The 27,049-nt window shown below is 48.3% G+C and overlaps 1 protein-coding gene across 1 annotated transcript in view; it reads left to right on the forward strand.

Annotated features, from left to right (window-relative positions):
- The window catches only part of TMEM260 (transmembrane protein 260), a 76,125-nt gene that overhangs the window by 43,464 nt on the left and 5,612 nt on the right, over positions 1-27,049 (forward strand). The window contains exons 4-14 of the mRNA XM_015407426.1: positions 3,407-3,584; positions 4,635-4,748; positions 6,882-7,061; positions 10,456-10,496; positions 12,653-12,736; positions 13,239-13,248; positions 15,467-15,571; positions 18,312-18,484; positions 21,971-22,142; positions 24,748-24,896; positions 26,221-26,397. Of these exons, the coding sequence (XP_015262912.1) occupies positions 3,407-3,584; positions 4,635-4,748; positions 6,882-7,061; positions 10,456-10,496; positions 12,653-12,736; positions 13,239-13,248; positions 15,467-15,571; positions 18,312-18,484; positions 21,971-22,142; positions 24,748-24,896; positions 26,221-26,397 (1,383 nt within the window). The remainder of the gene's footprint in view (positions 1-3,406; positions 3,585-4,634; positions 4,749-6,881; positions 7,062-10,455; positions 10,497-12,652; positions 12,737-13,238; positions 13,249-15,466; positions 15,572-18,311; positions 18,485-21,970; positions 22,143-24,747; positions 24,897-26,220; positions 26,398-27,049) is intronic.

Below are 27,049 nucleotides of genomic sequence, written 5' to 3' on the forward strand. Positions count from 1 at the left end.
TGCAAGAAGATCACATCAGTCAATCCTAAAAGAAATCAACCCTGACTGTTCCTTGGAAGGCCAGATAATGAAACTGAAGCTCAAATACTTTGGCCACCAAATGAGAAGGGAGCACTCCCTGGAGAAGACCCTGATGCTGGGAGAGATTGAAGGTCAAAGAAGACGGGGACGGCAAAGGATGAGATGGTTAGACCGTGTCATCGATGCAACGAACATGAAATTGAGCCAACTTCGGAGGACGGCGGAAGACAGGAGGGCCTGGCGGGAGCTGGTCCATGGGGTTGCGAAGAGTCGGACTCGACTGTGTGACTGAACAACAACAACAAAATGTAATGTCACAGTAAAAAATCCTCTTTCCAGGCCCTAGGCAACTGCATTGTCCTCTTCTTCAACTCCCCCCCCCCCCCAGTTTTAGGGTAATAGTACTCTGCCTACCTTTCAAGGATGTTGTAAGAAGAAGAAGAAGAAGAAGAAGAAGAGATTGGATGTATACCCCGCCCTTCACTACCCAAAGGTGTCTCAGAGTGGCTTACAAACTCCTTTCCCTTCCCCTCCCCACAACAGACACCCTGTGAGGTAGGTGGGGCTGAGAGAGCTCTGACAGAAACTGCTCTTTTTCAAGGACAGCTCTTATCAGAACTATGGCTTGCCCAAGGTCATCTAGCAGGTGCAAGTGGAGGAGTGGGGAATCAAACCCGGTTCTCCCAGATTAGAGTCCGCGCACTTAACCACTACACCAAAGGAGGCTGGGGGAAAGAGCATCTGATGTGGTAACATTATTCATGCATTATGAATGAGCAGGCCGAAACGTCACGTGAACTTTTCCCAGTGAAATCTTGTGTTTCCTTTATATAGAGGGTGGGGTTTTTTTGTTTGTTTTTTTAAACGGTCATTATTGAAGATATAGAATGAAATTCTGGAATAAGAGCCTTTGCTCTTAATACTTAGAGGGGTTCACCAAACCCTACTCATTCCTGGCAAATTTCTGCAGACATTTATTCATGACGCATCTCAGCTGCAGACAGTGTTCCCTCTGAGCTGAGTTAGTGTGAGCTGGCTCACCGTTTTTTAGCCTCCAGCTCACACATTTTTGTCTCCGCTCAGGAAGGGATGGCTCCAGAGCCAACTAATTGATGGAGCAGCCAAATCGCTTGCTCACAACTTTAATGTTGGTAGCTCACAAAGTAGAATCTTTGTTCGCAAGACTCCACAGGCTTAGAGGGAGCGTTGCGCTGCAGATACTAATAATTCCACCCCTCTTTTCCCACTTGGTTTGTCCAGACTCATAAGATTGCATTTTGATTTCCAGCTGTATGTGCAGGTATTATTTCTGGGCCGTCCTTCAGAAATGCCCTGTTTACCTCCAAACCGATATTCTTTTTTTTTCCAAACCAAAATTGCTGTTGATGTGGATCGTCTAGCGATCCGAGGTCTTTCCTTCCCCATTCAGAGTCTTTGGTAACCAAGATATCACTTAAGTTCTCGGGGGGCTTTTGATACCTTCCTTAATTGTCAACTCCTAATATGTACTCCGGGGCCGCGGTGGCTCAGAGGTTAAGATGCTGAGCTGCAGACCAGAAGGTCGGTAGCTCGGCGGTACGAGACCCGAGTGCCGTGTGACGGGGTGAGCTCCCGTCTGTGGCCCCAGCTCCTGCCAACCTAGCAGTTCGAAAGCAAGACATTGCAAGGAGATAAATAGGCACCGCTTCGGTGGGAAGGTAACAGCGTTCCGTGCGCCTCGGCGTCTAGTCATGCCGGCCACATGACCACAGAAGCGTCTTCGGACACCGCTGACTCTTCGGCTTGGAAACGGAGATGAGCACCGCCCCCTAGAGTCGGATTCGACTGGCTCTTGAGCAAGGGAAACTTTTAAATTGATTTGTCTGGGTTTTAAATGATGTATTGTATTTTATCATCTGTAAAATGTATATTGCTCATCAGTTTTGTGGAAGCCACCCTGAGCCCACCTTGGCGGGGAGGGTGGGGTAAAAGTTAAAGTAATAAATAATAAATAAATTAATATGTACTCCAGAGCTGTCTTAAGTGATTCCTAGCTTGTCTGAAACCCAAGACACATGCTCTCTGTCGCCCGTGCTCTGATCTGCAGCATTCTGTGGCTCTGAAGGACATGTCTGAACTGGCAGAGACTGATCAAGAGAGAGATCTTGGAGTCGTAGTAGATAACTCACTGAAAATGTTGAGACAGTGTGTGACTGCAATAAAGAAGGCCAATGCTATGCTGGGGATTATTAGGAAGGGTATTGAAAACAGATCAGCCAATATCATAATGCCCCTATATAAATCAATGGTGAGACCTCATTTGGAATACTGTGTGCAGTTCTGGGCACCACACCTTAAAAAGGATATTATAGCTTTGGAAAAAGTGCAGAAAAGGGCAACTCAAAAGATAAAAGGGTTGGAACACTTTCCCTATGAGGAAAGGTTAAAGCACTTAGGGCTCTTTAGCTTGGAGAAAAGACGACTGAGGGGTGACATGATCGAGGTTTATAAGATTATGCATGGGAAAGAGCAGGTAAAGAAAGAGGTACTTTTCTCCCTTTCTCACAATACAAGAACCCGTGGGCACTCCATGAAATTGCTGAGCGGTCGGGTTAAAACGGATAAAAGGAAGTACTTCTTCACCCAAAGAGTGATTAACACATGGAATTCACTGCCACAGGAAGTGGTGGCGGCTACAAGCATGGACGGCTTCAAAAGGGAAAGGTGCTTGGGGGGGGGGGGTCAACAGGGGGAGGGCTTCTAATGTCCTGGCCCCACTGGTGGACCTCCTGATAGCACCTGGTATTTTTGGCCACTGTGTGAGAGAGTGTTGGACTGGATGGGCTTCTGGCCTGATCCAACATTGGCTTCTCTTATGTTGTTATGTTCTTATGTGTCTGTGCTATCGACCGAAAACGAGTTAATTAACATTTTTCTCTTCCAGGATAACTCGCAGCTGGGGTTGTCAACTCCAGGTTAGGACATTTCCCTGGAGATTTGGGGGTGGAGCCTGGGGAGGGTGAAGTTTAGGAAGGGAAGGGCCTCAGTGCCATAGAGTCCGCCCTCCAGAGCAGCCGCTTCCTTCAGGGGGACGGATCTTTTGTCACCCAGAGAGTACTAATTCCAGGAGATCTGCAGGCCACACCCGGAGGTCGACAACCCTAGTTCGGGCTCTTTTTGCCCCACCTTTCTCGTCGTCTTCCGCCGTGAACCATATAAAAGCATGACTTGCGATGGTGAATGCAACGAATTGTGTCTTTTTCCTGGCTGTGCGGTTTTTGCGTTTCAGGGTGGGCGAGGGTGGTAACGGGGAAGGGCATGAAGTTTTGTGTGTGTGTGTGTCCCCCTCCCCTACTGGTGACGGCGGTTGGCAAAGAAGAGACATTCCTGTTATCTGTGTTTGCAGGCTTTCCGGCACGCAGGCTGCAGGCATCTTTGCCGCGGGGATGTTTTCATTTGCTCGCCTCACATGGCAGTGGTCCATCGTGGCGGAGGTTTTCAGCTTAAACAATCTGTTCGCGGGGCTGCTGATGGCGCTCTCCCTGCGCTTCGAGGAGGCGGCGTCCCCGAAGGAGAGATCAAAGGTAACCTGTGCAGGATCGAAAAACATCACAAGTTCTTTTTGTTGTTGTTGTCGTTTAAGCGCACGCGCACGCACACACACACACACACAAGGCACCAGTACTCACGATGGAGGCCTACGTAGAAGACGACGGGGCAGCCGAATTACTCCGTTGTGCCTGCTGATGATGTCATCATCATGCGCAGCAGAGCATATCACGTTGCCCTGTCACCTTCTCGGCAGTCTTACCTGCCGCTGTCTTTACTGGCCTCTTTGCGAAGAAACTGGGGCTGGTATTCCAGACCAGTATGCAAAAAAAGCCCTGAATATCACTGTATCTCGACCGTTATCTCGATGATGATGATGATGATGATGATGATGATGATGATGATGATGATGATGATTTCGCGCCAGGCTCGAGGCAATGTACAAGACACAGTGCCATAAAATACAAAACACAAAACATTAAATTTACACACACTCAGGGGTCATTTCGTAGAAAAAGAGGTGCAGGAGCTCATCCGCATAGCTTATTAGCATAGCTTATTTGCATATGCCGCACCCCCTGACATCACCAGAAGTGTAGGCAACACCCACCACTCAGGCTCCACTGGACTGTTTTGGATTGCTAGCTATTGGGGGGGGGGGGAACGTGCAGATCTGTCCTCGCAGAGGAGGGGGAGCTTGTACCTGAATAAAACTTGGTGGACTGTTTTGGACCAGGGGCTGGGGGGAGCTCTGCAACTTCCCTGGCTGCTTCTTGTTCTGACTGAGGGCTGCTGGGAGCAGGGGGTGGGGCTTGTTGCATGTGCCCACCTCCTGGGCTTCCTCCCACTGATCAAAGATGTTTCACAAAGTTCTAGACAAGGCAGGGAGATGGAAAGCCTTGGCCAGGTCATCAGCTTCGGTTCTCAAGCTGTAACGATGCAGACAGCATCCTACCTCACAGGGTTGATGTGACAACAAGACAGTGTTGTTGTTTTGTTAAATAAATAAATAAATAAATAAATAAATAAATAGCAGAGCCGATTCAGAGAACCTCTGTGAAACGTTCCCTTCCTCCCTTTTGCAGATCTGTAAAGTTGGAGCCTTTTGCTGTGGTCTGAGCTTGTGCAACCAGCACACTGTTGTGGTGTATGTGCTCTGCATAGTACTGTGGGTTTTCTCTCGCTTGTTCAGGGAAGGGGTGAGTATTTCTGTAGGTCAGGAAAGTCAGCAGGTGGACATGAGAGAGCCCAGAAGTAGGCATGGCCAACCCCACCTTTACACAGGATGGGGGCAGGTGGAAGGGGCGGGACTTGTTCAAATTGGGGGGGGGGGGCTTCTGGGAGTTTGTGCAGGTGTGTCCCTTGGCTCAAACAGTTTGGAAGGACAAGAAGTCCATCTTCGAAAAGGATTAGTATTGACCTTCTTTTCAGAGCATCTGGGTCCCAAATCCTCCAAACCCAGAGGTGTCCTTCGCCCACTGGCTTTCGATCTCAAGGAGGCAGTTGAAGACGACGTTATTCACAACTGCATTTTGTCTCATTTTGTTTTTTGTATATCGTCAGTCCTGTGATTTTAAATTGCAGTCTTCTACATGAGAGCCAGTTTGGGGTAGTGGAGCGCGGACTCTGATCCGGGAGAACCAGGTTTGATTCCCCACTCCTCCACATGCAGCTGCTGGCGTGACCTTGGGTCAGTTACAAGTTCTCTCAGAGCTGTTCTCTCTCGAAAGAGCTTCTCTCAGCCCCACCTACCTCACCAGGGCGTCTGTTGTGCGGAGGGGAAGGGAAAGGAGATGGTAAGCCACTCTGAGACCCCTTTGGGTAGTGAAGGGTGGGGTATAAATCCAATCTCTTTTCCTTTTTTAATTTTTAATTTTTAAAATAATTTTATAATGATATTTACATTGTAAGTCATTCCGTCCTCTAAGTGACAGCCTGTCAAATAATAATAATAAGAGCTTGGATTTATACCCCGCCCTTCACTACCCGAAGGAGTCTCAGAGCGGCTTACAAACTCCTTCCCCTTCCCCTCCCCACAACAGACACCCTGTGAGGCAGGCGGGGCTGAGAGAGCTCTTTTGAGGACTGCTCTTGAGAGAACAGGTCCGAGAGAATTGTGACTTACCCAAGGTCACCCAGCTGGCTGCATGTGGAAGAGTGGGGAATCAAACCTGGTTCTCCAGATTAGAGTCTGCCGGTCTTAACCACTACACCAAACTAGTGTGGAGATCAGCTGTGATTCTGGGAGATCTCCAGGCCCCACCTGGAGGTTGGCAATCCTACCGAGGTTGGAAGGAGAGTCTCTTCCCCACAGCAGTCTCAGTCCCTTCTGGCTCTGTCTCCTGGGAAGAAGAACAGCTTTTCCTGCTGCACCAGATCTTTTATTCCAAGCCCTCCTCTTTTCCTATTGATCAATTTTGGCTCCAAAACCTCTCAGGGGCTTCTGGGAATTGTAGGTCCAGCCTCACCTACTGCTAGCCAGGCTCCCTGGGCCTAGTAGGCCTCTGGTGGCAGAGCCCAGATCATGGCAGCACCCAAGTGTGTATCCCGATACTCTCCAAAGCAGTCAAGATGAAGGTTTTAAAAAAATGGGATGAGCTATTGGTAGAAACCATGTTTAAAATCTTTTTTTTAATACATATTTAAATAGATTTTGGTTTTTTTAGAATGGGAGGGGGGCGTCGTTGGGGAAACCAGCCAACTCTTAATCACCCCAAAGTGGTTTATCGCAGCCTGGCAGCGTTTGAGCCGTCCAGGAATGTCATGGTAGAATTTAAAATGCAAAAGAGATGGCCACAAATGGGATCCTCGGGAACCTCTAATATTATCCGCTCCACTTAACATTCCACCCACTGTGCAAATCGGGTTGCCAACCTCCAGGCGGTGGCTGGAGATCTTCCGCTATTACAACTGATCCCCGGGCGACAGAGATCGGTTTCCCTGGAGAAAATGGCCCCTTTGGGATTTGGACTCTATGGCCTATGCCCCAACCCCCTCTCCTCAGGCTCTACCCCCCAAAATCTCCAGGTTTTCCCAGCCCGGCGCTGGCAACTCTATAGGTCAAGAGATTAGAGTGATGCCGTCTCCCCCTTCCAGTAACCCACGAAAATTCGTGCTGTTTTAAACATTGCGGGGGGTTTCGTATTGTTTTGTATTTGCGGGGACTTAAAAACTGCAAATTGAGAGATTGGCTCCACCTGTCAATATATGTTCGGGGTTCCCCCCCCTCTCCTTTTTGGGGGCGGGTGGGCTCGTTGTCTGATCTTGGAAGCTGTCGCACCATTCGACTAAAATAACCATTCTTGTGCAACACGGCGTGTCTTTCGGTGTAGGAATTGACTCCGGGCCACATGCTGAAGTTGACTCTCTGCTTCCTGGCTGGCTGCCTCCCTTATCTCTACTTGCCTGCCTCTTCCTACCTCAACAAAGCCCGCTGGACCTGGGGAGACCAGACGACTCTGAAAGGATTTATGACCCACCTTCTTAGGGAAGAATACGGAACGTTCAATCTGGTAAACAGGGCCCTCTCCTTAAGAACGAATTTTCTTTTTCTCTAGTGCGACGGCGGATCTTTGAGACTCACAGGTTGGACATCCTAGAAGCAGAAGAGGTTTACAATTATTGCCATTTTGTGTTTGCTGATAGCAAGTTTGAATAGTCCTCGCGCTCGTTCCTTAGGACATGTATAGTCGCCTGGTGGCTCGGTAAATCGTTTAATCCAGCTTCACGCCGCTTAGACAGGGAGTTGTTTGGGTAAGACAGGGGAGTGAGTATGCAGCTCGGTGTAGCCCAATCTCCACTGTGTGCCTTGATTGGGAGTCCCTGGGGGGGGGGGGTGGAGCTCTGATGCCTTGCTTAGAGATGTAAAATTTCCGGAAATTATGAAGCTCGGAAATTTTTCCGGGAAAAAACGGAAATTTTTGGAAAAAGTGCAAAAAATGCTACATTAGCATTTCTTTTGTCTTTTCTAGTTTGAAAGTCATTTTTACTTGGCATGAAATTATCACAACTAGCATATTAAAAATATAGTGTATCCAAACAATTATTACAGAATACCACCCACATGCAAAAACAAAACTGACACTTTTTTATTTTCTTCTGACAATCGCACCTCCTAAAGGAAGAAATGCATCTTGTTCTTTCATTGGAGAGTTCAGTGTGTAACCTAGGACTTGCTTGTCCTCAGTGCACAGAAATTACATCAATCTGATACCATATATATATATATATATTAGAAATGATTTGGAAAATATTTGAACACTTGGTCTTAAAATATTTTATTCATCATGTTAAAATAAAACGTTCCATAATCATTTTTTTCCTTTTCTTTTCTTTTTTCAATTTTTCCAATTTTTCAGAAAAAAACAAAAAAGGCTTCAGGAAAAAAACGGAAAAAAAACGTTTTTCCCCCGAATTTTTCCGGTTTTTTTCCGGGCCTTCACATCTCTAGCCTTGCTCCCTACAACAAAGATAGGGGTGCCAGCCTCCAGGTGGGACCTGAGGATCCCCCAGAATTACAGCTCATCTCCAGATGGCAGAGATCAGTTCCCCTGGAGAAAACGGCTGCTTTGGAGGGTGGACTCTTCTGACACTGTACCCCACCGAGGTCCCTGTCCCCCCCAGGCTCCATCACCAAAACCCACTGAGCAGAGCAATTCACATCTAACTGCTGTAATCTTAAAATGGGCAATGGGCAGTGCAAGACCCTGCGCGACTCCAGACTGCTGCTGAGCGGGGCTTCCTGTGTCAATGAGCGGCCGCTCACTCACACAACTTAGAGGGAACACTGCTGGCAACCCTAAGTTACAAAGGGGCTAGCCCTGAGCTTCCATGCTCTGGCATGCTCAGAGTTATCCTCTCGGCCAAAGCGAATGGGGACGACCTTAGCAACCCTCTGTATGAACACATGTAGCTGCCTTATGTAGAGTCAGAACCTTAGTCCATCAGGGTCAGTATGATCTACTCAGACTGGCAGCGGCTCTCAGGCAGAGGTCTTTATTTTTATTTATGTTCTATGTACTCTGCCTTTCTCAAAGGGGCTCAAGGAAGATTACACAGAGTGAATCAGTACAGTCAACAAAATGGGACATTCAGTAACCCGCGTATTAGGATTTTAGAAGTCTGGAACCACCCGAAAGAACTGAAGCGTGGCACAAGTGTTCACATGACACATTCAGCGGTACAGAAATTACGTAATAGGATCTTACTACAATAAGTTGTACACAGCAGTATAATCTTTCTCATCGCCTACTACCTGATCTTCTTACATGGAAATGCCAATGATTCAACTTGGGACTGTCTGCATGAGAGCCAGTTTGGTGCAGTGGTTAAGAGCGTGGACTCTAATCTGGGAGAACCGGGTTTGATTCCCCACTCCTCCACACCGGCAGCTGCTGGAGTGACCTTGGGTCAGTCACAAGTTATCTCAGAGCTGTTCTTTCAAGAGCCGTTCTCTCAGAGCTCTCTCAGCCCCACCTACTTCACAGGGTGTCTGTTGTGGAGAGGGGAAGGGAAAGGAGATTGTAAGGCGCTCTGAGACTCCTTGGAGTAATGAAGGGCGGGGTGTAAATCCAATCTCTCCTCTTCTTCTTCTTCACACCAAACAGATGCTCTACCCCCAAGCCATCACCCCTTCCTCAAATGGTTGGTATTACTAATACCAGGTATCATCTTGACAATAAGTAGTATCATCTTATGTATTTGGATATTAGTAATATCCAAATTGCGGTGGCTCAAGTGGTTAAGACGCTGAACTGCAGGCTGTGGAAGGTCAGTAGTTCAGCAGTTCGAGACCCGGGTGCCACATGACGGAGTGAGCTCCCGTCTCGAGTTCCAGCTCCTGCCAGTCTAGCAGTTCGAAAGCAAGAAATTGCAAGTAGATAAATAGGTACCACTTCGGTGGGAAGGTAACAGCGTTCTGTGCGCCTTGGTGTTTAGTCATGCCGGCCACATGACCACGGAAACATCTTCGGACAGCGCTGGCTCTTTGGCTTTGAAACGGAGATGAGCACCGCAACTCTAGAGTCGGATTCGACTGGCTTTCGAGTGAGGGAACCTTTACCTTTACCTTTCACATCCCAAAATTGAGAGTCAGATAAGTGGCCGCTGTCCAACTAAAGCAGTTACTGTTCGAGCCGTTGGCCTAGGCCTCACTATCTTTGTCTGAAAGATCTTCTGATAGGGAGAAAAGATGGTGCTCAGTTATCTGGGTGTTTGTGCAGCTTGAAACACAGTTTGAAATAATGGTGGACTTGCAACGCTACCTTTTATATGCCAAGAATCCATCTTCGTGCACCAGAGCTGTTGTTGTGTTACTGCGAGACGGCCTAGAAATGGTTTCATTTACGAACGTGAGTACAGTTGCTTTCTATAAATGTCCTATCAATCAAGTTATAGGGTTAGGTCCCATGGATCGGTTTTGCTATCGGTGGCAGTTTCCTCTCGTGCAAAGAAAGCATCGTGTACCGAACAAGCCTCTTGCATTGATTGAAAACTGCTTGCTCCGGAGAAAAGCGCCACCAGTTAGTGGAACGAATTTTCAGTTTTTTGACCTATTTTTGTTGTACCTAGTGTGCATAAAACTCATCGTTAGAAATACAGTCGATTCATCTTAAATGCAAATTCTTGCTCAAGGACTACGGCTGTAGAGTTGGAATGCAAACATGAGGTTGGCAGGTGGGACAGGAAATGCCGTGAACCAGTTTCTCCCCTTTGCAGCGCGATAACCCCTAGAACCACTCGCATTTAATCTGGATTTGCTTTTTCTTGTTGACATAGGTAATTATTTTGGAACAACCTTTGTGGGATAACCTCAACAGTAAGAGGACATAAACATGTTACATGGGCCTTTACTTTAAATGTTCGCAGCCTAAATGAAAGGTTTCTTTCTTTCTTTTCTCGGTCCAGGCGAAATCGGAAAATGGATCCAGTATGACTGATATATTGCTGTAAGTAAATGCAGGCTGTATGGTTTAATTCACATGAGCGTATGAAGCTATCATTACCGAGCCAGACAATTTATCCACCTAGCTCCGGGCCGTTCATGCTGGCGCAAAGGCTGTACACTTGCAAATGAAAGAAAGGATCTTGTTTCTGGAGAATCAGACATAAAGGACATTGGCGTTTGGCACATCGTTATGAATGCAAGCACGGTTTGGCAGAATCTACATGTCGTCGGACTTTGCGCTATTGCAGTGATTCAGCTCCTGGATTTCCCTACTGGAAAATCCAGGAGCTGAATCATTGCAATAATGTAATAATGCAACATCTAGTGATGTGTGAATCTGTCCTTAGTTGGAGCTTCCTCAGTGACTGTAGCATCAAGTGAAGACATCAGTGCGTTGGATCCCCATTTGTGCTCACGCAAGATCTGTTGCTCAAACAGAAGCACCAGTAAGCACTTGCAAGCAATGCTTCCTCTAAGCTGTGGAGACTTGTGAGCAAAAATTCTACTTTGTGAGCTACTGGCATCAAAGTTGTGAGCGAGTGGTTTGGCTGCTGCATAAATTAGTTCGCTCTGGAGCCATCCTTCCTGAGCTAAGACAAAAATGTGTGAGCTGGAGGCTAAAAAACGGTGAGGTAGCTCACAACTAACTTAGCTTAGAGGGAACAGTGCTTGCGAGTAAACTTTGTGGACAGTCACCTATGACTGATAGTGCAAGGTATATATTTTAGCAACCTCCTCTTTGGATAATGGCCTCCTTGGCTCAAATCATCACCCACTTTCAAATTGGATTGTAATGACTGCATCGAATAACCTTTTTGATTGTGATATTTTTGTACATGAATCAGAAGTGAAAATTCAGCACTTGATCTTACAGTTGTTCATGCACAAATGTAACTGTGTAGGCTGAACTGCAGGGGGGAAGGTCGGTAGTTCAGCAGTTCGAGACCCGAGTGCCGCATGACGGAGTGAACTCCCGTCTCTGGTCCCAGCTCCTGCCAACCTAGCAGTTCAAAAGCAAGAAATTGCAAGTAGATAAATAGGTACCGCTTCAGTGGGAAGGTAACAGCGTTCCGTGTGCCTCGGCGTCTAGTCATGCTGGCCACATGACCATGGAAATGTCTTTAGACAGCGCTGGCTCTTCAGCTTGGAAACAGAGATGAGCACCGCAACCGTAGAGTCGGATTCGACTGGCTTTTGAGCAAGGGAAATAGAAAACCAAAAAGAACTGTGACGATGTGACGCTAATAAATTTCTTTAAGAGTCAAAATTATACAAAAAAGTGAACAATATAGTAGAAAATATACAGAATAATAGAAAATGTGGCGGTGGTCTCCGGAATTGCCTCACAATTCCCCACTCCCCCACATGCAGCTGCTGGGGTGACCTTGGGTCAGTCACAAGTTCTCTCAGAGCTGTTCTCTCACAGGCAGTTCCCTCAGGGCTCTCTCAGCCCCACCTGCCTCACAGGGTGTCTGTTGTGGGGAGGGGAAGGGAAAAGGAGATTGTCAGCTGCTCTGAGACTGCTTCAGATAGTGAAGGGCGAGGTATAAATCCAATCTCCTCTTCTTCTTCTTCATTCGAGTACTATGGGGATTTACAGGTACCTGTCACTGGTAAAAATCAACTTTCCCCCCTAATGGATTTATTACCCTCGACATTCGTCTCTGACTATTTCAAAGCTTGTACCTTTTGCTTTCTTTTGTTTGCTACAGTTCTGATGTCTACAGCGTAGGCTAAGGTAAAGGTAAAGGTTCCCTTGCTCGAAAGCCAGTCGAATCCGACTCTAGGGCTGCGGTGCTCATCTCCGTTTCCAAGCCGAAGAGCCAGCGCTGTCCGAAGACGTTTCCGTGGTCATGTGGCCGGCATGACTAAACACCGAGGCGCACGGAACTCTGTTACCTTCCCACCGAAGTGGTCCCTATTTATCTACTTGCAATTCCTTGCTTTCGAACTGCTAGGTTGGCAGGAGCTGGAACTAGAGACGGGAGCTCACTCCGTCATGCAGCACACTCGGGTCTCGAACTGCTGAACTACCGACCTTCCACAGCCTGCAGTTCAGCGTCTTAACCACTTGAGCCACCGCAGCACCATACAGCGTAGGCTAATGTTCACGCATTTGCTCATGACCCCTTTTGTGGCCCTTTGATGTTTCCACAGTTTCCAAGTGACTCAAATGAGGGCGGAGCTTTCCCTCCTCGTCCCCGCCCTGGCGATCGCCGCTTGCCTGTGCCCTGCAGCGAGGTAGGGGGGGCCCTCTTTTTGTTATGAGAAGCGTCTTCCCATTCTGGATTGCTTAAGCCAGGCTTGTATAACTTAGTAACAGTATTACTTGAGAGCGTCCAAAGCACTGTGTATCTTTCAAGGTGTGCGTGTGTGTTAAGTGGCTTACGACGACCCTTTGAAAGAATGACCTCCAAAACGTCCTAAGAGCCTTTCTCGGGTCTTGCAGACTGAGGGCTGTGACTTCCGTGGTGAAGTGAGTTCATCTCGTGGTGGGTCTTCCTCTTTTCCTGCTGCCCTTCCCTTTTCCCCTAGACTTATGGTCTTTTCCAGTGAGTCTCGTCTTCTCGTGATGTTACCAAAGTACGGTAGCCTCTGGTTGGTTTCTAGAGAAAGTTCAGGCTTGATTTGATCTTGTACCCACTTATTTATCTTTTGTTGGATCCACGGTATCCGTAAAACTCTCCTCTAACACCACATTTCAAATGAACCAACTTTCTTCCTAGAATCATCGAGTTGGAAGGGACTCCAGGGTCATCTAGTCCAACCCAATTGCTGGCTATGCGCTGTAATAAATTCAATTCATTCATTCATAGTCCAACCCCCTGCACAATGCAGGAAATTCACAAATACCTTGCCCCCACACACACACCCCAGTGACCTCTGCTCCATGTCCAGAAGGTGGCAAAAGAACCTCCAGGATCCCCGGCCAAATTGGCCTGGAGAAGAATTCCTTCCTGACCCTGTGAATTTCCTTCATTGTCCAACTTTCACACCCATACATAGTAACGGAGAATATTATAGAATGAACTAGATCTTGGTCGCCAGTCTTGCCCCCGTCGGTCAGTATTGTTATCTTCATGGTACAGAAGCCGTGTGGCTTTTTATTGAAAGGGGAGCCAGGGGTGTGCTCACGACCTGCACTAGCCTGGTTCAGGCTCATTTTTATTTAACCACAGTTAGACGTTGACCGAATGCATTCTGACAGAGAGGGGCTTACCTAAGGCCGTGGTCGTCAACTTTTTGTCACTTGTGTCCCACCGATTACTCTTATAAAAGAACCCGGGTCCCATCATGATAGAAATGAAGAGTCCACTTTTTGCAGGAAGGACGTTTACACGTCCGTAGACATCCTGTTGTTCTGTTTATTAGTTACAGAAGAAGAAGAAGAAGAAGAAGAAGAAGAAGAAGAAGAAGAAGAAGAAGAAGAAGAAGAAGAAGAAGAGGAGGAGGAGGAGGAGGAGAGGAGGAGGAGGAGATTGGATTTATACCCCGCCCCGCTAGCAACTGCATGTGGAAGAGTGGGGAATGAGACCCAGATCTCCCAGATTAGAGTCCGCGCTCCTAACCACTGCATCAAACTGGAGTTTTTGTTTGGTTACAAACAGCCGCCTTCAATAATAATAAATAAAATTTATTCCCAACAATACTAATGCCATTTTTATGCCCTTAAAACTTACTGAGAGCCAGTTTGGTGTAGTGGTTAAGTGCGCAGACTCTCCTCCACTTGTGCCTGCTGATCTGACCTTGGGTCAGTCACAAGCTCTGGCACAGCTGTCCTTGAAAAAGAGCAGTTTGTGCCAGAGCTCTCTTAGCCCCACCCACCTCACAGGGTGTCTGTTGTGGGGAGGGGAAGGGAAAGGAGTTTGTAAGCCGCTCTGACACTCCAAGTGAAGGGCAGGGTATAAATCCAATCTCTTCTTCTTCTTCGAGTCTCAGAGCAGCTTACAAACTCCTTTCCCTCCCCCTCCCCACAACAAACTCCCTGTGAGGTAGGTGGGGCTGAGAGAGCTCTGACAGAAACTGCTCTTTTTCAAGGACAGCTCTGACAGAACTATGGCTTGCCCAAGGTCATCCAGCCGCTGAGAGTGGAGGAGTGGGGAATCAAACCCGGTTCTCCCAGATTAGAGTCCGCGCACTTAACCACTACACCAAACTGGCTCTGTTAGCATCTTGTTATTATATCTGGTTTTAACATGGTATTTCAATGTGGTATTTATTATTGATATGGATCTTGGAATTTTACTTGCTTTGTAAGCCGCCCTGAGCCAGCCTTGGCCAGGAGGGTGGGATGAAAGTTAAATAAATAAATAAATAAATAAATAAATGAGCTGTGGAGTCCAGTGTTCCCTCTAAGCTGAGTTCTTGTGAGCTAGCTCACAGTTTTTTAGCCTCCGGCTCACACATTTTTGTCTCAGCCCAGGAAGGAGGGCTCCAGAGCAAACTTATTGATGCAGCAGCCAAATGGCTCACTCACAACTTTAATGCCTGTAGCTCACAAAGTAGAATTTTTTCTCACAAGACTCCACAGCTTAGAGGGAGCATTGGGTGGAGTCTTGTGAGCAAAAATGCTACTTGGTGAGCTCCTGGCATTAAAGTTGTGAGCGAGCCATTTGGCTACCGCGGAGATTAGTTTGCTCTGGAGGCCCCCTTCCTGAGCCAAGACAAAAATGTGTGAGCCGGAGGCTAAAAAACTGTGAGCTGGCTCACGCTGAATCAGCTTAGAGGGAGCACTGCCCCACACCAGCTGTTATTTCCACCCAGCACTTCCAAGGAGTGCTGTGCCTCTCGATTTGCCAGGACTTCAAATCATCTTGATCATTATCCGGCATAAGTAGCCCTCGGAGATGTTTACGTGCCGTGGTGTAAGTGGAACATGCTTTGCCGTCTGTGATCCCCCCCCCCCCCCCAGTGTCTCTACGTTTCTAATCGATTGATCCGCTCCCTTGTTCTTCTAGGCTGAAGGTGAAGAGGCCACATCTGGTGCATCTGTTTACTGTGATGCTCGTCTCATACTCATTGTTCTTTGCCTGGAGAGCAAACTTGGACATTTCGAAGCCTCTCTTTATGGGTGTGGTAAGTCTGTTTTGTTTTATTGACAGCCGGTCTCGCTGCCTTAAGACAGTCAGCCTCAGTTTTGTGGGCTTATGAAGGGGAAGTACCCTGACATTTTGGAATACTGGATTCTCTTGTAGTGTCTTATTGGAATACTGGATTCTCTTGTAGTGTCTTGTTTAATGCTGTTGTTTACATCCTCAGCACTTCAACAAGTACTTGTTAAACGCATTTATAGGACGAAACACATAGATTTTCTGAGATCCTCCTACTCCCAATCTCCCCGTTTGGGTAGGATGGAAGAAATGATTAATTGTAAATTAAATGGAGAAAAGAATGATTAACATGGTTTCGGCATTGGAATTCGGGCTAAAACATACCCATCATTATTTTTTCCATTTACAGGAAATGCAGATGTCAAGTACTGGTCAGGATCGGGTCCTTGCAGTTTGGTGTAGTGGTTAGGAGCGCAGACTCTAATCTGGAAGAACTGGGTTTGATTCCCCACTCCTCCACATGCAGCTGCTGGTGTGACCTTGGGTCAGTCACAAGTTCTGTCAGAGGGGAAGGGAAAGAAGTTTGTAAGCTGCTCTGAGATTCCGAGTGAAGGGCGCCGTATAAATCCAATCTCTTCTTCTTCTTCTTTTCTTCTTGCTCAGGTAGGCGGGGCTGAGAGAGCTCTTGACAGAACTGCCCTTGAGAGAACAGCTCTGACAGAACTACGGCTTGCCCAAGGTCATCCAGCAGCTGTGAGTGGAGGAGTGGGGAATCAAACCGGGTTCTCCCAGAACCCTGCTGAGGTCCCTTTTGCCCTTAAACCCTGCCCTCTTTAGGCTCCACCCCCAAATCTCCAGGAACTTCCAGGGTTGGTAACCCTACTCTCCGGTTTGGTGCAGTGGTTAGGAGCACGGACTCTAATCGGGGAGAACCGGGTTCGATTCCCCCACTCCTCCACATGCAGCTGCCGGTGTGACCTTGGGTCAGTCACAAGTTCTCTCAGAGCTCTCTCAGCCCCACCTACCTCACAGGGTGTCTGTTGTGGGGAGGGGGAGGAGATTTTAGGCCATTCTGAGACTCCTTTGGGTAGTGAAGGGCAGGGTATAAATCCAACGTTGTCTTCTATTTTGAAATCACTTTAAAATGGCAGTGGTGCCCCCGCAGGTGTCCATATGGATGCTGACATGCGTAGTTTGGCCCTGACTGGCAAATCACAGAGCTGATCCCAGGCAAATACATGCCTTGGCCACGGACACAGACATTCTTACGCCTGCGGGCTCAGCAACCTTTCCCTGTAGCCCAGTGGGTAGGTATGGAGGGGTACAAACTTCCTGTTTTGTTTGGAAACTGAAAACACACTAAGACTGATTTCACACAAGAGCTGCGCTGCAGTCACGCCTCCCTTTGCCCCGCTTCTATCGGTCCATTTCCCACTCGAAGCCGCACGGCTGCGTTTTGACCCGCGGCTTCGCCCGATTTTCCCCGCGGCTTCGTGACCCTAAAAAAACAGGATCACAAAACCGCGGGGAAAATCAGGCGAAGCCGCAGGTCAAAATGCGGCCACGCGGCTTCGAGTGGGAAATGGACCGATGGAAGCGAAGCAAAGGGAGGCGTGACCGCGGCGCAGCTCTCGTGTGAAACCGGTCTCTATATCTCTTTCCCAGATCAAAGTTCCCATCGTGCAGTTCTTTTGTGTCAGCCCTTTTGTGATTGGCCCAATCCATTAAAGCAGTCTTCTTTCGGTGACCCAAATGCTCCTCCAGAATTCAAGAAGTGTCACCAGGTTGGGGTTACACTCCCTCCCCTGGCTATATTAATGGAACACGAACAAGCACACAGGGAACACGGCTAAGTTAGGTACAGAAACCACCATGTTGAAATAATACACACAATATTCACATGCACTTATAGCTAAATATATTTGATTTATATACACAACATCAACTCTAGGGTATTGTAAACACTTTCAAATGACACCAACATTTCAAACACTTTCAAACTAAATTACATAACACGAAGAGTCCATCATCGCAGAAACCCACTCCAGTATAAACTGTCTTCTTCCTGATGTAGGATAGATACCAATGCACAGTAATGTGTACCAAACAATGCAGCAACCTATTGTACATTTCCCAAGTGATGATCCATCAGGTAAAGCTAGCAGACAGCTTGTATTTCTCACGGTGATGATTCAGCTTAGCAAGCAAGCCTAGTAGATGTATGTTCCCATGAGGTGATTCAGCTAGCAAGCAGGCCTAGTAGATGTATGTTCCCATGAGGTGATTCAGCTAGCAAGCAGGCCTAGTAGATGTATGTTCCCATGAGGTGATTCAGCTAGCAAGCAGGCCTAGTAGATGTATGTTCCCATGAGGTGATTCAGCTAGCAAGCAAGCCTAGTAGATGTATGTTCCCATGAGATGATTCAGCTAGCAAGCAGGCCTAGTAGATGTATATTCCCATGAGTTGATTCAGCTAGCAAGCAAGCCTAGTAGATGTATGTTCCCATGAGGTGATTCAGCTAGCAAGCAAGCCTAGCAACACGCCTCCCGGACATAACCTGCGTGTTTCGAACAAATCTTCTTCAGGCATATAAACTTTCCTGGAACAACAGTTCTTGAATTTACCCCTGCATAAGTCAGATAAGGTAAAAATGGCTGTTCGGTGGTTTCTGTGTTTACCTATATTAATGGAACAGCAGCCAGGAAGATTGGGGTGAATTGCTCCTGTTTGGGGTAACGGCTGTTGTGCGTGCGATCTTCTGCAGGTGGAGAGATTCTGGATGCAGAGCAACGCAGTCCTCGCTGTTCTAGCTGGCCTGGGATTGACCTCCCTCTTCTCTCTGGCCGAGGCTCTCATTGAGAACGGCCGGATTTTACATTGCCTGGAATGGATAGTCGCCACCGTTCTTGTCACGGGACAGATCTACTCCAATTACAGGTAACATACAGTGAACTGTCTTTAGTCCATTTAGAACGTGACGAGTGGGGGGATTATTTATTTATTTATTTATTTATCATTCAATTTATATCCCGCTCGAACCCCGAAGGGTCTCTGAGCGGCTTACACACAATCATTGGTTCCTAACTAAGGCCACAATTATACGGGGGGTGACTTCCTACCAGCACCCGGCAGCAGGGCTCGTTGTTGGAGTCTGGCTTCTTCCGGCGGCCTCGGATGTCGGCGCTCCATTTCCAATATCCTGGGGCAGATTTCTTCCTGTTCCGTGGCTTCCTCCAGATTATTGGTAGAACGGGGTGCAATGGTGAGCGTACCCAAGTTACAGTCTGGAAGAACTGGGTTCAAATCACGACTGTGTGAAAAAATTCAGCGGTCGACCTTGGCTCAGTCAATCTCTCTCCATCTTAGCCTACTTTGCAGAGTTGTTGTGAAGAGAAAACAGGGACAGAAGAACCACTCGGTGACCCTGAACAATAAGGCAAAATAAAAGTCTACTAGATAGGCGACGTCTGCAGATGATATTATGGGGTATGGTTTCTGAAGCCCCCTTTTCCCAGCCCCCTTCATCTGAATTGCCCCGTATTGCACAGATGGTTCAGATAACGCGCCTTCATTGGGGGACTGGAGAACTACTCTGAGCTCGTGAGAAGGAAGACAAAATAAAAGCACACTAGATAGACAATGTCTGTTGACGATATTACGAAGGATGACACCTTGACCCCTTTCCCAGCCCTTTTCATCTGACGCGTCCGATGTTGGGCAGACGATTCGGATAACGAGCCTTTATTCTCGCGGAGTATGGAAGCCCGACTGTGGTTTTCGGTGGACCTTCCGCCACTGTTTTCCTGCTGTTGCACCTTTGCTTTTTAGGAAGGAGCTTTTGCAATCCCTTTGGGAATTCCCCGCAGCAAGATGGCACAGAGAGCCAGTTTGGTGTAGCGGTTAGGAGCACAGACTCTAATCTGGGAGAACCGGATTTGATTCTCCGCTCCTCCACTTTGGTGTAGTGGTTAAGTGCGTGGACTCTAATCTGGGAGAACCGGGTTTGATTCCCCACTCCTCCACTTACACCTGGCTGGATGACCTTGGGCAAGGCATAGTTCTGATAAGAGCTGTCCTTGAAAAAGAGCAGTTTCTGTCAAGAGCTCTCTCAGCCCCACCCACCTCACAGGGTGTCTGTTGTGGGGAGGGGAAGGGAAAGGAGTTTGTAAGCCGCTCTGAGACACCTTTGGGTAGTGAAGGGCAGGGTATAAATCCAATCTCTTCTTCTTCTTCCACATGCAGCTGTTGGTGTGACTTTGGGTCAGTCACAAGTTCTTTCAAGCGGTTGTCTCGGGAGCAGTCCTCGAAAGAGCTCTCTCAGCCCCACCTACCTCACAGGGTGTCTGTTGTGGGGAGGGGAAGGGAGAGGAGATTGTAAGCTGCTCGGGTAGTGAAGGGCAGGAAATAAATCGAATATCATCTTCTTCAAGGTAGAGCCCCCCCCCCCGGGACCCGCTGATTCCTTTCCGTGACCAATATTAAACTTAGTTTGTTGTTGTGTCGCTGCTTCCAAGTGGGTCACAGATCTGATAGCTTTCCCTTTGGTTTGCTCCTGGTGTCTGGTACTCAAGGGTATGCTGCCTGTCGGGCTCTCCCTTGGCCCTGGGGTGGGCTCCCCCGGTGGCCGTTTTGGGACCGCCTGGCTGACCCTTTGAGGGGGGTGTGGGGTGGTCCCGAAGGCCGGGGAGTCCGAGGAAAAGACGGGGAGGGAAGAGGAGGACCTCAGAATGACAGGTGCAGGGGACGGGGTGGAAGGCACCCCTGACGCCCCTCTGTCAACACGCCGGGACCGTCTGTGTTTGCCCTCTCTCTCTCTCTTCTGCTGTCCACGTCGCGTCATTCCTCCCTGGTCCTCCTTGTTCCCCGCCTTTTATTTCCTCCCTCCTCCCTTCGGCACCACCCCTCCACCCTGTCTCTCAGCCCCGCCCCTCAACAAAAGGGAAGACGCCCGTGAAGCATCTCCCTTGCGTGCTCACAGCCGCCCAGGTCGCCGCCGCCGCCCCACTTTTCCAGCTCTTCACTCGCGGTTCCGGGTCCGCTGCCGAGCCTGCTGGCCGCGCCGCCGTTCTCCTGCCGCGGGGCCCTCTCCCGCCCCCGGGCCCGTCCCGAGCCCGGGCCAGGTGTCCGTCCATCATCCAGGTTCTCCTGCGGTAGGTCTTGCCTGCCGTCTTCTCGTACGCCGGGCCGTGAGGGTTGCTGGGGGCTCTCTGGGGGTCCCGGGGGCGTTTGTTCCCTGTTCGCGACCCCCGGAGCGTGACAATGTCCCAACCACTGATGCAGAAGAGGCTGAAGGCCAGGCCGTGAGGGTCGCTGGGGGCTCTCTGGGGGTCCCGGGGCCGTTTGTTCCCTGTTCGCGACCCCCGGAGCGTGACACTGCCTCTGTGCATGGAAGTTCCATATCAAGCTGAGCCTTGGATGCCCAACACTGAATCTACCTTGTTGCGTGATCATTTGTTGTCACTATGGAAGAGTTCACAAAGCCCACACTGCCACCACTCCAGGGATTCAAAGCAATACAAAGCACGGGGGTGGAAAGTGCCGGCAGGTCACAGCGGACTTATGCCGATCTCCGTGGGGTTTTCAAGTCAACAGAGATTCACAGGCAGTTTGCCATTGCCTGCCTCCAAGTCTAGAGATGTAAACTTTCCGGAAATTTTGAAGCTCGGGAAAATAACCCGGTTTCTTTCCATTTTTTTCCCGGGGGAAAACGGAAATTTCCGGAAAAATTGAAAAAAATGCTACATTAGCATTTGTTTTGGCTTTTCTAGATTGAAAAAAAAAATAGATTGAAAGTCATTCTGTTACTTTAGGAACATAAAATATGACTATGGACATTTTTACTTGGCATGAAATTATCACAACTAGCATATTAAAAATATAGTGTATCCAAACAATTATTACAAACAGAATACCCACCCACATGCAAAAACAAAACTGAAACCTTTTTATTTTTATATATATATATAAGAAATGATTTGGAAAACATTTGAACACCTTATCTTAAAATATTTTATTCATCATGTTAAAATAAAACATTCCATAATCTTTTTTTTTCTTTTCTTTTTTCAATTTTTCCAATTTTTCAGAAAAAAACAAAAAAGCTTCAGGAAAAAAACCGTTTCCCCCCCGAATTTTTCCGGGTTTTTTCCGGGCCTTCACATCTCTATCCAAGTCACGACCCTAGTATTCCTTGGAGGTCTCCCATCCAAATGGTAACCAGGGCCGACCCTGCTTAGCTTCCAAGATCTGATGAGATCAGGGCATACATACAAAGACCTCCACTTATCTCGCTCTCTTAGGACAGATTGAAAATAACAGCACAGGGAAGAATCGGGGGGCACTGGGAAGTATATCGGTAGCCACTGTTGTGGCCACGAGCACCACGTTGGGGGGGTCACCGTTTTGTGTCTGGTTTCTATCCAGCATCTGTGACCAAAGCCGCAATGACGTCGTCGACCAGTTTGCAAGGAACGTTTTGTCCTCCATGCCTGCAGACGCCATCGTTCTTCTGAGAGGAGACTTGCCAGGGAATTCTCTCCGTTACCTTCATTACTGCGAGGGAGTGAGACTGGATGTTACCTTGGTCGATCAAGAGGTAGGTGGAACTCAAGCAGGTGGAACGAAGCGGCTAACTGATCTGAGACCAGGAAAGTTTGGCTGGGTAAACCTGAGGGCTCCAGCGGGAGAAATAAAGGTAATGTATCGTGGTCCCTCCATAAGATGCAAATTGTAGGCTTCTCAGCCTTATTTTGCCTCGGGGCATGCAGTGAAAGGAGAGGTTTAACCCTTCACTTTCTGCTTTTGTTCATTGTGTGAAACAGACCCCCTGCTCTGCTATTAGCATTTTAAAGGAGAATTCTGTGTTATTACAGGAAGTGTAAAAAGGTAAAGGTCTCCCTTGCTCGAAAGCCAGTTGAATCCGACTCTAGGGTTGTGGTGCTCATCTCCGTTTCAAAGCTGAAGAGCCAGCGCTGTCCGAAGACGTTTCCGTGGTCATGTGGCCGGCATGACTAAACACCAAGGCGCACGGAACGCTGTTACCTTCCCACCGAAGTGGTACTTATTTATCTACTTGCAGTTTCTTGCTTTCGAACGGCTCGGTTGGCAGGAGCTGGAACTAGAGACGGGAGCTCACTCCGTCATGCGGCACACTCGGGTCTCGAACTGCTGAACTACCGACCTTCCACAGCCTGCAGTTCAGCGTCTTAACCACTTGAGCCACCACAGCTCCATACAGGATGTATAGTCTCCTTTAAAATGCTAGTAGTTGAATAGGGAGCAGAGTTTGAAGAATTAAACCTCCTTTCCGTCGTCCTGCACGCCCCCGGGGCAAACTGTGGCTGTATTTTATGGGCAGAACAAGATAAACGACCTTCCGTCTCACCAGTTTGATCACTGGGACTGGTGGATTGATGTGGGGCTCCTTGATACGAGAAGAAAGAGATCGTTGTGTTCAAACAAGATGTTTGAATCCACATGATGCAAATTAGTCCAACCTGTGTAACTGTATGCAGAATAATTCTGTTCAGAAAGCATGATCCAGGCCAAGCACAGCATAAGTCTCAAGAGAAATATTAGACACTTGAGTCAGTTAGTCTTTCTCTCCCAACGTAATGTCAAAGTGGTCAAATTAGTCTGTGTCATGTGCCCATTTGGTGTAGTGATTAGGAGCGTGGGCTCTAATCTGGGAGAACTGGGTCTGATTCACCACTCCTCCACATGCAGCTGCTGGTGTGACCTTGGGTCAGTCACAAGTTCTCTCAGAGCTGTTCTCTCAAGGGCAGTCCTCGAGAGAGCTCTCTCAGCCCCACCAACCTCCCAGGGTGTCTGTTGTGGGGAGGGGAAGGGAAAGGAGACTGTAAGCTGCCCTGAGACTCCTTCGGGTAATGAGGGGCGGGGTATAAATCCAATCTCCTCTTCCTCCGGTTGGATCCTGCACCAGTGAGACCCTCCCCTGGTACTTCTTCCCTGGGTTTAGTTGATCTATCAGCAGAAAGTGTCATTCAGCAGGGTCTGTGCTTTTAGAGTCAAGCTTGCTGGGTGACCTTGGGCCAGTCACACGCTCTCAGTCTAATCTACTTCACAGGGTTTTTGCAGTAAGGATAGAATGGAAGAGAGTAGAATGAGATGGAACACTCTGTCTGGGACAGTGGTGCTCTGTATTCTTGGTGCTTGGGGGGGGGCAACAGTGGGAGGGCTTCTAGTGTCCTGGCCCCACTGCTGGACCTCCTGATGGCACCTGGGTTTTGGCCACTGTGTGACACAGAGTGTTGGACTGGATGGGACATTGGCCTGATCCAACATTGGCTCCTCTTACGTTCTTACGAGATAAGCCACCTTGGGGTCCCCACCAGTGTTCCCTCTAAGAAAAGAAGAGAAGAGATTGGATTTATACCCCGCCCTTCACTACCCACCTGGCTTGCACCTGGCTGGATGACCTTGGGCAAGCCGTAGTTCTGATAAGAGCTGTTCTTGAGAAAAAGAGCAGTTTCTGTCAAGAGCTCTCTCAGCCCCACCAACCTCACAGGGTGTCTGTTGTGGGGAGGGGAAGGGAAAGGAGTTTGTAAGCCGCTCTGAGACTCCCTTGGGTAGTGAATGGCGGGGTATAAATCCAATCTCCTCCTCCTCCTCCTCCTCCTCCTCCTCTTCTTCTTCTTCCCCTTCTCCTCCTCCTTCTCAAAGGTGTCTCAGAGGGGCTTACAAACTCCTTTCCCTTCCCCTCCCCACAACAGACACCCTGTGAGGTAGGTGGGGCTGAGAGAACTGACAAAAACTGCTCTTTTCCCCCCAAGAACAGCTGTGCCAGAGTTATGGTTTGCCCAAGGTCATCCAGCAGGTGCAAGCAGAGGAGTGGGGAATCAAACCCGGTTCTCCCAGATTAGAGTCCGTGCACTTAACCACTACACCAAACTGGCTCTCTAAGCTGTTAGTTAGTGTGAGCTAGCTCACAGTTTTTTTAGCCTCTGGATCATATATTTTTGTCTTCGCTCAGGAAGGAGGGCTCCGGAGCAAAGTAATTTATGCAGTAGCCAAATCGCTCGCTCACAACTTTAATGCTGGTAGCTCACAAAGTAGAATTTTTGCTCACAGGACTCCATAGCTTAGAGGGAGCATGAAGTCAATAAAATAAGTAATTAAATAAGTTTATGCTCAAGGAGCGGGGAAGTGTTTTTAATTATCATTTGTCTTATCCGTTCCAGATGATGACTTACCCCTGGTACTTGCCAAAGATAGCGAACCATCTCCCCGGGGTGGTCTTCCCCGGGGACCGATGGAATCCCGTGGAGGGGCTGTTACCCGATGGATCGGTCACCTTTAATCTGCATCACTTTCTCAAAGTAAATAAACAGTAAGCATTCTGTTTCATGTAATAAAAAACCTGGTCCACTTGTTTTCAAATCGTGTTTTCTCAGCCACCGATCCAAAAGAGCAGCGTCCCACGGGGACTTCCCTGCCATCCTTTTTACAAGGATCGGTGTGATGTAGCAGTTAGGCTAAGAGTTGGGGAATGCCTTGGTTCAAATGCCGACTTTGCCATGAGATTTTCTGGAGGACCGTGGATCAGTTTGTGTTCTGTCGGCCCAGTCTAAACCACAGGGTAGTAGTTGGGATTATGGAGCTTGCCAGGCCTTGGCTAGCAACCCCTGGGAGCTACGGGGGCTGTAGAAATTGACATCATGTGACTCTCTAGGAATGCCCCCATCTCTCTGTGGTTCTTAGCATAGAGCAGGGGTGGCCAAACTGTGGCTTGGGAGCCGCACACGGCTCTTTCACACATATTGTGCAGCTCCTTTCTGTCAAGAGCTCTCTCAGCCCCACCTACCTCACAGGGTGTCTGTTGTGGGGAGGGGGAAGGAGTTTGTAAGCCGCTCTGAGACTGCTTCGGGTAGTGAATGGCGGGGTATAAATCCAGTCCCTCCCTCCCTCCCTCCCTCTCTCTCTCCCTCTCTTTCTCCCTCTCTTTCTTTCTTTCTTTCTTTCTCTCTCTCTTTCTCTCTCTTTTTCTTTCTTTCTTTCTTTCTTTCTTTCTTTCTTTCTTTCTTTCTTTCTCTCTCTCTCTCTCTCTCTCTTTCTCTCTCTTTTTCTTTCTTTCTTTCTTTCTTTCTTTCTTTCTTTCTTTCTTTCTTTCTTTGAAAGGAGTTTGTAAGCCGCTCTGAGACACCTTTGGGTAGTGAAGGGCGGGGTATACATCCAATCTCTTCTCTTCTTCCTTCCTCCCTCCCATTTGCTTTCTTTGTTTCTCTCTGTCTCTCTCTTTCCACCTCTTTCCTTTCTTTCCACCTCTCTCTCTCTCTCTCTCTCTCTCTCTCTCTCTCTCTCTGACAAATAAATACCATTAGCAAACAAATAAATATAATTGGACAAATAAATATCATTATCAATATCTGTTTTTACCCCTTTTGGTTTTGGCAGTCTCATTTAATGTTAATAAAAAAGCAAATTTGCATATTTTTTAATAAAAAATATCTGTTCATGTCTTGCAGCTCTCAAACACCTGACGTTTATTGTACGTGGTTCTTACGTTGAGCCAGTTTGGCCACCCCTGCCATAGAGATCTGCAAAATCCCTAGAGTGCTGCCTAGAGTTTTGCCTTCAGCCCTTGTGCCTGTTCCACAAATAAATCTGGCTCTGCGTCACTTTGCTTTTTTCCACCCTTTGTTTGCTTGCGACAGCAAAGAAACCTTTGTGTGCATAGGGCTTCATGAAGGCGACCCCACCTGGAAGAAGGCCTATTCCCTTTGGCCCTGGGGCTCCTGCGACAAGCTGGTGCCTTCGGAAACACCCTTCGACCCTGCGGAGTGGGCCCGCCGTACCCGAAATCTCTACAATTGGAGTGAGGAGTATGGGAGGTGAGAGGCAAAGGAGTTGCCCCGGCTTGGGAAAGTTTGCAAACTTTGGCTAAAAATTTTTTAGGACGATTGATACATTTTTGGGGGGGGGGGAATAGTGTGCCTTTATTAGATGCAGAGGTTGCTTTTGTGGGCAGGTCATAGAATCACAGAATCCCAAAATTGGAAGGGGCCACGCAGGCCATCTAGTCCAACCCCCTGCTCAATGCAGGATCAGACTAGAGCATCTCTGATGTTTGTCCACCACTGCTTAAAGACTGCCAGGGAGGGGGAGCTCACCACCTCCCTAGGCAGCTGACTCCACTGTGGCACAACTGTTTAAAAAGTTCTTCCTAATACCTAGGAACCTTCCCGCCCTTAATTTAAGGCCATTCTTGTGAGTCCTCTCCTCTGCTGCCAACAGGAACAGCTCCCTGCCCTCCTCCAAGGGACAGCCCTTCAAGTACTTCCAGAGAGCCATCCTGTCCCCCCTCAACCTCCTCTTCTCCAGACTGAACCTTCCCAAGTCCCTCAGCCATTCCTCACGGGGCTTCTCGGTCTCCAGGCCCCCGATCATCCTCGTCGCTCTCCTCTGCACACGCTCTATTCTGTCCACATCCTTGTTGAAGTGAGGCCTCCAGAACCGCACACAATCCTCCAGGTGCAGCCTGAC

This window comes from Gekko japonicus, unplaced genomic scaffold (assembly GCF_001447785.1).
Source record: "Gekko japonicus isolate JY-2015 unplaced genomic scaffold, Gekko_japonicus_V1.1 scaffold367, whole genome shotgun sequence".
NCBI classification, from domain to species: domain Eukaryota; kingdom Metazoa; phylum Chordata; class Lepidosauria; order Squamata; family Gekkonidae; genus Gekko; species Gekko japonicus.